Below are 11,813 nucleotides of genomic sequence, written 5' to 3'. Positions count from 1 at the left end.
ATACAAATCAGTGGAAGAGATGGCTAATCTTGTATTCTCATGAAAATAAAGAACAAGTCAAGGCTTAGAAGGGAACATCTGACATCACTGGAAAAGGAAAGAAGAGAGGATTTATTTTGCCATTAGCTAGATAAGAATGAGGACTGTTTTGTACTATGGCAAAGATGTTTCCTTATACAATCTTACCATGTGGGTTTAATTAGTAAAATCTTTCATATATAGTAGGGATGCAGTTTGTCTGAATTCTTGTCACTTTCATTCTCTCCAAAGGAATATGGCACTTAAGAAATAAAGTGCACAAATTTAGAACACTTCCAGGTACATTTCTTTGTTTTCTGACAACTTGCAGAAAAATAGAATCGCCTGTGACAAAGTACACAAATGATTAGTTGAATTATAGAGCTGACACAAACTCAAATCATTCAGTGTAGTTTACTCAATGTACTGCTTGATTTGCCCACTTTCAGAATTTGAAACCAATACGGAACATTCGTATTTCAAATAAGGCAGAAGGATGAGAATTACGCTTATGAAAATGAAGAGAATGTTTATGGAAAATTTACAGAATAGGTTGGTCTATTTCTGTCAACTACAAAGATTGTTTACAAAAGGAAACTGAAAATAAAATGGCCTATCCTTGCCAGCTTTTCTTGGGAAGTATAGTAATATAGTGACTATTGCCCTAAAAGGAAAGTAAAGAGAACTTAGTTTCCATTAGCGGTCTTCATTGATTTATTAGATGCTTATAGGCTAACTTATCAATGTCTGTGATTATTTAGTTTGTGTGTTTGTTTCTCAACAAGATAAAAGACTGTAATACATTTATTTATCATGACTTCACAGAAACATTAGGAGAATTAATAACGTATTATTTTTCAAAAGCTTGGAACACATGATTGTTATTTTTATTTTGGCAAACAAAGTAGATACATGAATAAGTTAAGCTTCCTATAACTGTATTAAATTTTTTTTCTTTTTGAGGCGGAGTCCAGCTATGTCGCCCAGGCTGGAGTGCAGTGGCGCGATCTCAGCTCACTGCAACCTCTGCCTCCCGGGTTCAAGCGATTCTCCTGCTTTAGCCTTCTGAGTAGCTGGGATTACAGGCACACACCACCATGTCCAGCTAATTTTTTGTATTTTTAGTAGAGACCGGGTTTCGCCATGTTGGCCAGGCTGGTCTCCTGACCTCTGGTGATCCGCCAACCTCAGCCTCCTAGAGTGTTGGGATTACAGGCGTGAGCCACCACGCCTGGCCAAATTTTTTTTTTTTTAATCACTAGAAGTTGTGATGAGTTACTGAATTTTTTTCATTTCACTTTATTCTTTTTCAAAACTCAAATTAACACAAGAGATGACTAATCTTGTTTTCACATGAAAATTACGGACAAGTCAGGGCTCACTTTCCATTCCACTTTGTTTAGACGTATCTTAATAAACTAAAAATTATCATAAGATTTTTCCATTGATATTTGCATTGTTTTTCATTTTTGAAAAAATTTCATACTCCAGTTATCCATTTTTAGTCAAGTTACAATGTAATTAAACTTACTAAGTAAAAATGTATACTTTAAGCTAAAAATTTAGAATTGCTACAAAGTCTTATTTTTTTTTTTTTTTTTTTTTGAGACGGAGTCTCACTCTGTTGCCCAGGCTGGAGTGCAGTGGCCGGATCTCAGCTCACTGCAAGCTCCACCTCCCGGGTTCACGCCATTCTCCTGCCTCAGCCTCCCGAGTAGCTGCGACTACAGGCGCCCGCCACCTCGCCCGGCTAGTTTTTTGTATTTTTTAGTAGAGACGGGGGTTTCACCGTGTTAGCCAGGATGGTCTCGATCTCCTGACCTCGTGATCCGCCTGTCTCGGCCTCCCAAAGTGCTGGGATTACAGGCTTGAGCCACCGCGCCCGGCCGAATTGCTACAAAGTCTTACAGTTGTAGGGAATCAGAAGGAGAGGCAGGTTTCATTCAATGTCTTTTAGATCCAAGGTGACAGGGCTATACTTACATTTATTTGTAATGTAATATTTAGAGAAAAACATAATAATGCATTTTAGTGCTAAATGACGTGGAGGGTTATTGATCAACTCTGTACAGCAGATTTAATTTCTTGATACAACATGGCCTAGGGTGATGGTGTTTTAGATAAAAATCTCATGGATTTTATTTATTATTGTAATTTAAAAATACTTGATCTCATGAAAACTATTTTAATACATTTCTGGTTGAAATAGAGTATATTTGCAATAGAAATCTTTCAAATATATTTTGTAGGATTTATGAAGGTAGAATGTTCAGTGCTCCCTCTCCTGGTTTTATCATATTGGTGAACTGACCTCTCAGCTCACAATTGTGGTAATTGAAGAACCAAATAAGATACTCTGATATGATATTCTATTTTTGATTTGTCTATTCCAAACACATTCACAAGAAACCTATCCATCACTAGTAAAATTTCATTACATCCCAAAATCTAATGAGATCTATGAAAAAAATACAATTTAATCAATTTTATTCTTTTAAATAGCCTATTTTAATACAATTCATAATACTGAGAGTGAATATGTAGCTTTTTGGCTTGATTCTTATTCTACGCTATTTTCTAGTGATGCTTTTTTATTGTTATTGATGTTCTTAACAATGCTCTGTGTTCTTTAGAAGCAATTCCAAACACAACTTTAATTTTTGAAAGAGCTCAGACGTTTGAAAGTCCAGTGTGTGTGTGTATTATGTATGTATATATTTATAAAGTTTCAACAGGACCACTTGCTATTGTAAATAAGGAGACTAAACAATGTATTTTGAACTAAAAATTTCCATACTTACATTTATATATAGTTTAGATTCTAGTTTTGTTTTTGTTTACTTTGTTTTTGCCAGACTTTAAGCTACTCCTGATACATAGTACCTGGAAAAATATTTCCTTTCCACTAAGTTTTTGGTTTTTAGGTGGCTTTTAAAAGTTTCTACGGAACCTTCAATTCCACATAAAGTTATCCTCACTGCAGCATGAAAAGGCACAATTTTGATAATAAATGTCTAAAATCCTGTAGTTTGTAAGAAAGCAGAAAGCAAGTTTCCGACTTAAAGTGTTTTTTCCCAGTCACATCAGCTATTACTAAGAATTATAAAACTTCTTGATAAATTTTTTTTATTCTAATTAATTGACTAAATATACGGGTTGGTATTTTTTGCAAAAGTATACAACTATATACAAAATTGAAATAATTTGGTTTTTTCTCCATGTGCTTGATTTTTGGGAAATCATACAACAAGCCAAGGTAAAGCAATTATTTAAAAAACCCACAGCAGAAAATTTCCCCTTTATTACATACCCTTATATTACATTTGCAATAAGGAGTGCCACCTTTTGAACTTTAGGTTTCACATATTCTGAACTTTGTTGTAAATAGGAACTGTAATGTTACATAATCATCTTTTTGTGTCAATATACATTTTCCCTCTAGTTGATCAGAAGTGATGACTTGGCATAAAACTTTTTTCATTTTCTTTTATTCTTCACAATTCTTTTCTAATTCAGCTTTGGAGTCCACCGATCCTTTTAATTGAGATCGACAACTAAAGATTGCTAACTAAATCCGAATGTATTCCTCTATGACAAACTGCATTTGCAGAATTTTTAGAGGCACTCCCGAAGTTTTAAGAGGATGTTTATTACACGATTCTGTAGGGCAACATTTCCAAGTTGGTACACATAAACGAAAAAGGAAACGACAGTTAAGGAAATCCTGTTCCAGGTTTTCGGGCAGCCCGAGTGATTGACACATGATATCACCGGAGGCGTGTCCTGGAGTGGAGGTGGAGGTGGAGGCTAGGAGCTGAAATTCTGCGGAGCCCGAGTGAGATCGCTCTGTAAAGCACGCAGTGGTTTGCAGCGTGATATCAGCGGAGTTCCCTGCCCTGGATAAGGAACAGCTACAGTCGCTGTTAAAATGTGCCTGAAAAGCAATTTGCAATCTTTGCATTAGGTAAGTACTGTTTCCTTCCGTAGACATTTTAGGAAAGATAAGGTGAGAAATGTTGACTTTTGCAAGGAACTGAACATTTATTTCTTTGAACTTGCTTTCGAGCCAAGATTACTGGTTGCCTTTCAAAACACCGGTAGCATTCCCACTGCTAAAACTAATGCTCTTAAAGTAAATGCTACCGCTAAAAGAAAAAGCAGGGTCCCTCTCACCTTTCTTTCCTTAACCGAACAGTAGCAAGTTTAAAGTCTGAAACGATCGAATGTGTGAAACACAGGGCCGTTAATGCCTTTATGCGAAGAGGGGCTGGCACTCGGTGTGTGGACCAAATGCGTGTTTGTTTAGGCATTGTTGGCGACCGAATCCCGAGCGAAGCATTGGTTTAAAACCTGAATTTCCCGTCTCTGTGTATTGATTTCTAACGCGCAGAGGCGTTGTTTGAACGTTGTTTGAACTCCTAGGCATTCCACGGGACAAAAGCACCTCGGCAAAAACGTGCAGGACTGCATGTTACTTTGGTTCGCGGCTGACACGCCGACTGTGCGCCGGCCTGTCAATCACCGGGAGCAGCAACAGGGAGCACATGGCAACGAGCTGCGGGCGAGCTGGCCAGCAGCCCGCCCCGGGTCCCAGCCCTTCGAAGAAAGGGACATTCACGAGCTTCTATCTCTAATCCTCTGTCGCAGGCATTTCGGCCGTGGAACCGCAGGCTCGGAGGACTGGGTGTGAGCGCTGCCCAGGAGAGGCTGACCTGCCGGGACCGGAGTGCCCGGGGACATTGTGCCCCTACTTGCCCAACGTGCGGGATCGGCAAAGCGCCTCGGCCTGCGCGGTGGACAAGGAACGACGCCCGCCTCTCTCTCTCCGAGAAGGATCCCCAAACCTCGCTCTCTTCACCCCTCCCCGCTAAAAAAAAAAAAAAAAGGGGGGGGTAAAAAATCCCCCTCCCCCTCCGGGCCCCGGCGGCCTCTGCCTGGCAGGCGCGTGCTCCGGGGTCTTGCCGGGGACCTGCGCGGCTCCGTGATCCGCCCGCGGACGCCGGTTCGGGCCCCGACCCGGGTGTCGCGTAGTCTCGAACCCCCGTGACGTGGATTTTTCGCTCGTCAGGAGGCAGCCATCCCTTCCTTCTTTCCCTGCGAGGAGCGACCAGAACCCGAGAAGTTCTCTGAGCACACCGTGCCGTCAGCTGGCCAGTCACGCACTCGACTCCCCGCCACTCCCCTACTTGTTTTTCTGAGACTTGGGGAGCCTTCCTGAAAGGATTTGTAAAAACTGGTTCTTGGAAGGGGGCCGCAGGAGAAGACCTCCCAAGGTGGATGTTACTGAGCCGCCCGGGGAGCGCCAGCCGTGAGAGGTCCCGGCCCGGCCGCGCGGAGCCGCGGGAGAACTGCCCTCCGCAGCCGGAAGGGGGCCGCGGGGAGCGCTCCTGACCGGTGGCGGCGGGGGCGGGCGAGGCCGCGGGCTGAGGCGCCGCAGCTCTGGCGATGCCGCCTTGCCCTCCCCGTAGCGGTTGATGCGGCGCGTGCACGCCACCGCCCGCACCAGGACCTGGGCCGGGTCGCACGACTTGGCCCCCGGCCCGCGCTTCGGCCTAGGTGAGTGTGTGCGGCGGCCGCCCGGGGCCCGCGGGGCGGTAGGCGCGCGGGCGGGGCTTGCTCGGCGCGGCAGGTGCGGAGTCGGCGGCGCTGCTGCCCGGGCCAGGACTCCGGGAGGGGAGGGGAGGGGAGGGGAGGGGAGGGGAGGGACGACCCCGCGCGGCGCGGCCCCTCCCGCCGCTCCTTGCTCCCCTGGGGGCCGGGGCTTATGGGGCGCTCAAGGTTGGGTGGCGGGGTGGGCGACGGTCCGCGACTGCGGAACGAAACAAGACAGGGTCTCCCCCATCCCCGATTACTCGGAGCGGCGGCGCGATGGCCCAGGTTGTCCTCTCGGAGAGCTCTTCACGCCCAAGAGGGATTCCAGGCGGCTCTGGGGATGTCCCTGGGGGCCCTCTGTGGAGGAGTGTGCCTCTGGCAGGGGACCGGCAAAGGCTGTGTGTGTGTGTGTGTGTGTGTGTGTGTGTGTAGGCAAATGCTCGGAATTCGCCCGTCAGCCCCTCGATAGAATTAGCCAGCCCCAAAGCCAGCCGCAACTTTCTTCTTGTTTGGAGCTCAGTGCAAAGACAAGGAAGGGGAGAGGGCACTGCCACTTTAAAAGTGGGGAAGTCGGCCGGGCGCGGTGGCTCACATCTGTAATCCCAGCACTTGGGGAGGCCGAGGCGTGTTGATCACCTGAGGTCAGGAGTTCGAGACCAGGCTGGCCCACATGACGAAACCCTGTCCTTACTGCAAATACAAAAATTAGGCGACTGTGGTGGCGCGCGACTGTAGTCCCAGCTACTCGTGAGACTGAGGCAGGAGAATCGCTTGAACCTGGGAGGCGGAGGTTGCAGTGAGCCAAGATCGTGCCACCACTGCACTCCAGCCTGGGAGACAAAGTGAGACTCCGTCTCAAAACAACAACAACAAAAAAAGTGGGGAAGTCCGCCTTCCTGAGCTCATGGTAACCTCAGCCTCCTCCCCTCCTCCTGCCGGAGAGAGAGGGAGAGAGAACTTGTTTTCATTCATAACTTTTTCCTTTTCCTTCCTCCGTCAACTATTTATTCAGTACGGATTGCAGAGGGCGCAGCTCCACCGTGGTAACTTGCAATGTGGCCGCTCCTGCGCTGGCTTCTTTCTCCCCGGCCCTCGGTGAACCCAGCTTTTCCTTTAAAGTATAGACAAATCCTTGCTTAGGGTCAGCCAGACCGTGGGCTTGCTTTGGGCGCCCGCGTGGACGCTGAAGGCTCTTCATGATTTGTCAGAAACCTTGGTGGACCACGCAAAAAGTGTGTTGGAAATCCACGGTGATCCTTGGGATGGTGATGGGATTGTCCGCAAAGGTAATCTACTTCCATTCGAGTTTTCTTGGGGAAGGCAGTGTGCCGAGCGCGTGTGAGCGTGTTTGGGGCTTGTCCAAGACTGTCACTGCTTGAAAATGGGCTTTTCTTCGAATCAGAGGTGGCGAATTTTCTTTGCTTTTAATTTTTTGTCTGGTAACTTCATTTCCCAACCAGTATGAAGTTTGTTACAACTGTCATTGGAAATGCAAATTAAAGTTGCGCCTGGTGTTTTGAGTTACACTATTCAAATCCTCTACGGTTTTGCGTTTCGTGTGGAATCTGGCTTAGTACTTTTAGCTACCTTTTGCTTTCAAAGCACTGAGTTAAGAAATTCTTGAAGAAGAGGAATAATTGTTCAGGAGTCAGGATTAGATGTTGAGGACTCCAAGACCAAATCTCCGCAGGTTATGAATGTGTTAGTCCTCCTGCGCAAAGAAGGTAGAATAAAGTAGAAACTTGAGAGAGCTGAGTTGTGAAAACGAGGGGGGAGCTCCAAGAAGTTAACATAGAAGGCATAGTTTAGAGACATTAGTCTAGGAAATATAGGAAATGGACTTCTTTCTGCTTTCTGCATGGTTTATTCCTTAAACCATGTTTTTTTGCCTCAGGTTGGTAGTGGAGAATGGACATTTCTTTTTCTTTTCATTCTTGAATTGGGTCGACTCTATAGACTTTAGAAGGAATTTGTGTGAAAAATGCTCTAGTTCACCACTGAAAGCAGAAACTTTTATCTTTGGTAGTTTGTGAAGAACACATTATAAATTAGAAATTTACTATTAGTATGGAAACACAACTGCTTATTTGTATCTGGATATTAGTGTGCTGATTTTGTTACAAGAAGCACATTGAATCAGTTGGCAGTGCTTTTGAATATCAAGGTCTGTCATGTAAATACAGATTTTTAAATTAGAGGAAATACAGATAATTAAAACGGCCAGGATTTAAATACACTGCGTATGTACCTACACTACACTTATTTGTGCATAAAACTTGTTTTGTGAGTGAGCCCTTCAGCTTAAAAAAAAACCTCTCAGGATTTCAAATGTGAGTACTGTTACATCAGTCATTGAGTCTTGTGTGTGTTTGTAGCTACAAAACACCAAGAACCCTTGTGTACCTGATACATTTATTTTTGCATCTCATAGATGAATAATAAGGTAGTTTTAAAATTCTGATTTATACAGAAAGTTACCTTTTATTTTGCGATTTCATTTTAGAGTCTTAATTTTTTTAATGCCTTAATTTTTTTCATCATTAATCTAATGCTTATAACAGCACACAACAAAAAGGCTGTAGCACCAAAGCCATTCTGAATTTCTTAAAAGGTAGACATTTTCCTTTATGGAAACCACCTATGAACTGGTAACTGAGCTTTCTTTAGATGAGAGTTATTCTCCTGCTTATACTCAATATTCCCTGTGAAGGCATGCTCCATTTTGATTGTTAGATTCACAAACAGGAAGGCATTACTTCCTCTTGATTCTGCTTCTTAAAAGTTGGAAAAACTTGTAATGTTTATGGCATGGGGTCTCTTGTTTACAATCTTCCTCTATGATGTGGTCCCCAGCCTCTCCTGGAATTGGACTCTGGCCAGGACCCCAGCATCATTGTAATCCACTGATGAAGGAGGTCATTATTAGGTAGTTTAGTCAATTTGTGACTTGACAGGATTTCCCTCCCCCCACCCCCGCAAAAAATGCTTCCTGTCATTTATTTTCTCTGTTTTTTTCATCTTTGATTTCCTTTTAGGATTTCAGATGCATGCCAGGTTTCCACTGATTGCCAGAACTCAAGATCACTACACATGGATCCCCAAAATCAACATGGCAGTGGCAGTTCGTTAGTTGTGATCCAGCAACCTTCTTTGGATAACCGTCAGAGATTAGACTATGAGAGAGAGATTCAGCCGGCTGCTATTTTGTCATTAGACCAGATCAAGGCCATAAGAGGTAGCAATGAATACACAGAAGGGCCTTCAGTGGTGAAAAGACCTGCTCCTCGGACAGCACCAAGACAAGAAAAGCATGAGAGGACTCATGAAATCATACCAATTAATGTGAATAATAACTACGAGCACAGACACACAAGCCACCTGGGACATGCAGTACTCCCCAATAATGCCAGGGGCCCCATTTTGAGCAGATCAACCAGCACTGGCAGTGCAGCCAGCTCTGGGAGCAACAGCAGTGCCTCTTCTGAACAGGGACTGTTAGGAAGGTCACCACCAACCAGACCAGTCCCTGGTCATAGGTCTGAAAGGGCAATCCGGACCCAGCCCAAGCAACTGATTGTGGATGACTTGAAGGGTTCCTTGAAAGAGGACCTGACACAGCACAAGTTCATTTGTGAACAGTGTGGGAAGTGCAAGTGTGGAGAATGCACGGCTCCCAGGACCCTGCCATCCTGTTTGGCCTGTAACCGGCAGTGCCTTTGCTCTGCTGAGAGCATGGTGGAATATGGAACCTGCATGTGCTTAGTCAAGGGCATCTTCTACCACTGCTCCAATGACGACGAAGGGGATTCCTACTCAGATAATCCTTGCTCCTGTTCACAGTCACACTGCTGCTCTAGATACCTGTGTATGGGAGCCATGTCTTTATTTTTACCTTGCTTACTCTGTTATCCTCCTGCTAAAGGATGCCTGAAGCTGTGCAGGGGGTGTTATGACTGGATCCATCGCCCAGGGTGCAGATGTAAGAACTCCAACACTGTCTATTGTAAGCTGGAGAGCTGCCCCTCCCGGGGTCAGGATAAACCATCATGATTTTTGGAGGTGGGTTGTACCTCCTGAGCTTCTAGCTTTCAAGCTGTGGCTATTTTTTTTTCTTTTTCTTTTCTTTAGAATTTTTCCCCATTTCCCACCTTCTCTTCCCCTGTTCCCAAGGTCTGACTCATGGATTTTTCTCTTCCTTCATGGATGATCTTCAGTAAGAGTGGACTGGGAAACTGCACCTGGCTCCCACTTACGACAAGAGCCTCTGCCATCCACTTGAGAGGGTATTGAGAGCCAGTGGGCTTTGTGTAGCCTTTTTGTTCTGCAAGCAACTTTCTAAAGTTGTATACATGAACATACACCCACACCCAGACTACAGTGATTTAGAGTTGTTTTGACTGGGTACTGTGGGAGCAGGGAAATTGGTTTTTAAAAAAGCAACCGTTTAATTGCTTAAATAAGCTATGTATTAAATCTGTCTCCAGTTAGGGCTATCTTCCTAGCATTGGCCCCTTAAGTAGCATAGGGGATATATTTTTTGCTATAACGTAAAAATTTTCCTTTAACCACTGCCCTCTGCTTCTTGTCCTTCAAAGTTCTTTCCCCTCAGTTTTGGGGTTGTCTTACTCTGGAGATGCCAAGTGTATTTTTTCTTTCTATGTAATTTTAGATTCGCTTTACAATGTAAATCTTCACATTGGAGATATATTGGTTGGACCTTGCCCATCTTCACTCTAGCCTTCGTATTTGTGAAGGACTCAACCACCTTCCTTCTTCACCCCATGCTTCTCACCAAATTTTTGTTGTCATTGAGGGCACTTGGATAACTCAAGTTGATATTTATAGCTGATCAATCTATAGGTGTCCCAGAACTATGCTGCCTAAAGTGATCTTGGCTCCTTAATGGTCCTTTTGGCCCCTTGGATAGTTAACAGCTGAGTCATTCTAATCTCTTCTGTGTTTTCATTGCCTTAACCACAAATTGTGGTGCTTTTTGTATATTTTATGTATAAATCACAAAGTTGAATTCTGACTATTTTTAAGACAAAAGTCTGTTAAACTTTTTTATTGTAAAGAATATTTATTATGCGAATCTCTATTATTTTATGGTATTTATTGCAAAAGACTGTTGAAATGTACTCATGTCTGAATATAACAAAATATCAATACTTAACGGAAAATAAGGTGACACGAAGAAAGTACACATGTTAACTATAATGCAGAAAATATATTAATTAATGAAACTGTCTCTTGATTTCTTCATTTATTAGCCTGTACTATTATGATGATTTTTGCTTATTTGCTTTGGCTTTTTCTTCTTACACACCCATTTTACTTCTTTCCCTATAGATGCTGAATCTAGACATAGGTAAGCCCAAATTACGAAGTAGATAATTAGGTTGGTGCAAAAGTAATTGCAGTTTTGGGCCATTTTTAATGGCAAAAACACAGCTATTTTGCACCAACCTAGTATTTCCTGGAAAGTGCGTTAATCAAAATTTTGTAATCCAAATTCTCTTTTAACAAGTGCTCAAGTGAGTTATTTTATACAGTAAAAATTCTTTGTAATATTAAGTATCTCCCTACTTTGACTATTTTGTAAGCATGAGGTTTTGTGTATATTATAATTTCTTGAAATGGGGCATATCTACAGTAGAAACTTTTTTAAAAATGTTTATCTTAACTCTCAAGTTAATAAAAAGTTAGTTTGTCAGCTAGACTCAATGAACTTAGTTCTGTAGGTATGCTAGGAGTCTCTGGTACTGTCACTTTAATAAAGCATTCTAGAAGTTACCAAGGGAATAATTCACAACATCAGAGAGATTTCAAAAACATGCCTGTCCCTGCCTTTCCACTTGTTTCATAAGTCTAATGTGGCTTGACCAAATTACACCTCATCAAGTCCTGTGCAATAAGAAATCTGAGGGCCTAAAATTTTATGGAGAAAAAGTAAATATTTTAAATCTTATTTTTTAGTCTGGTGAAACTACTACATAGCTGGAATCTTTGGGTCTGATAAAATATTTGGTCATTTGAGTACTCAGAATACACCGTTTTTAAGTTTGATAAAATTTTATTCATGTGAGTCCTCAGTCTCACTAACTCCCTATGACTAAGTGATACGTCAGTCATTATCTGCATTTGAAAATAATTCTTTGCATTTGAGAATAAGATACTGACATAATTTGAACCCAGGTTATCAA

At 43.0% G+C, this 11,813-nt stretch overlaps 1 protein-coding gene across 4 annotated transcripts; it reads left to right on the top strand.

Annotated features, from left to right (window-relative positions):
- Window positions 1-3,611: 3,611 nt before the first annotated feature.
- SPRY1 (sprouty RTK signaling antagonist 1) lies at window positions 3,612-10,858 on the top strand. 4 transcript variants are annotated; one of them, XM_009207527.4, is made up of 2 exons: window positions 3,612-3,982; window positions 8,646-10,858. In XM_009207527.4, exon 2 carries the CDS (start codon window positions 8,701-8,703, stop codon window positions 9,658-9,660), a length of 960 nt encoding a protein of 319 aa, XP_009205791.1. In that variant the 5' UTR covers window positions 3,612-3,982; window positions 8,646-8,700; the 3' UTR covers window positions 9,661-10,858. The 4 variants fall into 4 exon arrangements, with proteins under 4 accessions (XP_009205791.1, XP_021794471.1, XP_009205789.1 ...); XM_021938779.2 differs by lacking the exon at window positions 3,612-3,982 and adding an exon at window positions 5,421-5,574; XM_009207525.3 differs by lacking the exon at window positions 3,612-3,982 and adding an exon at window positions 5,878-5,895.
- Window positions 10,859-11,813: the final 955 nt, after the last annotated feature.

This window comes from Papio anubis, chromosome 3 (genome assembly GCF_008728515.1).
Source record: "Papio anubis isolate 15944 chromosome 3, Panubis1.0, whole genome shotgun sequence".
NCBI lineage: Eukaryota > Metazoa > Chordata > Mammalia > Primates > Cercopithecidae > Papio > Papio anubis.
The sequence above is the reverse complement of the archived record's forward strand: the minus strand, read 5'-3'. Positions and strand labels throughout refer to the sequence as shown.

Coding starts and splice junctions, on each gene's coding strand:
- SPRY1 (XM_009207527.4), top strand. CDS start 8,701: ATGGATCCCCAAAATCAACATGGCAGTGGCAGTTCGTTAGTTGTGATC.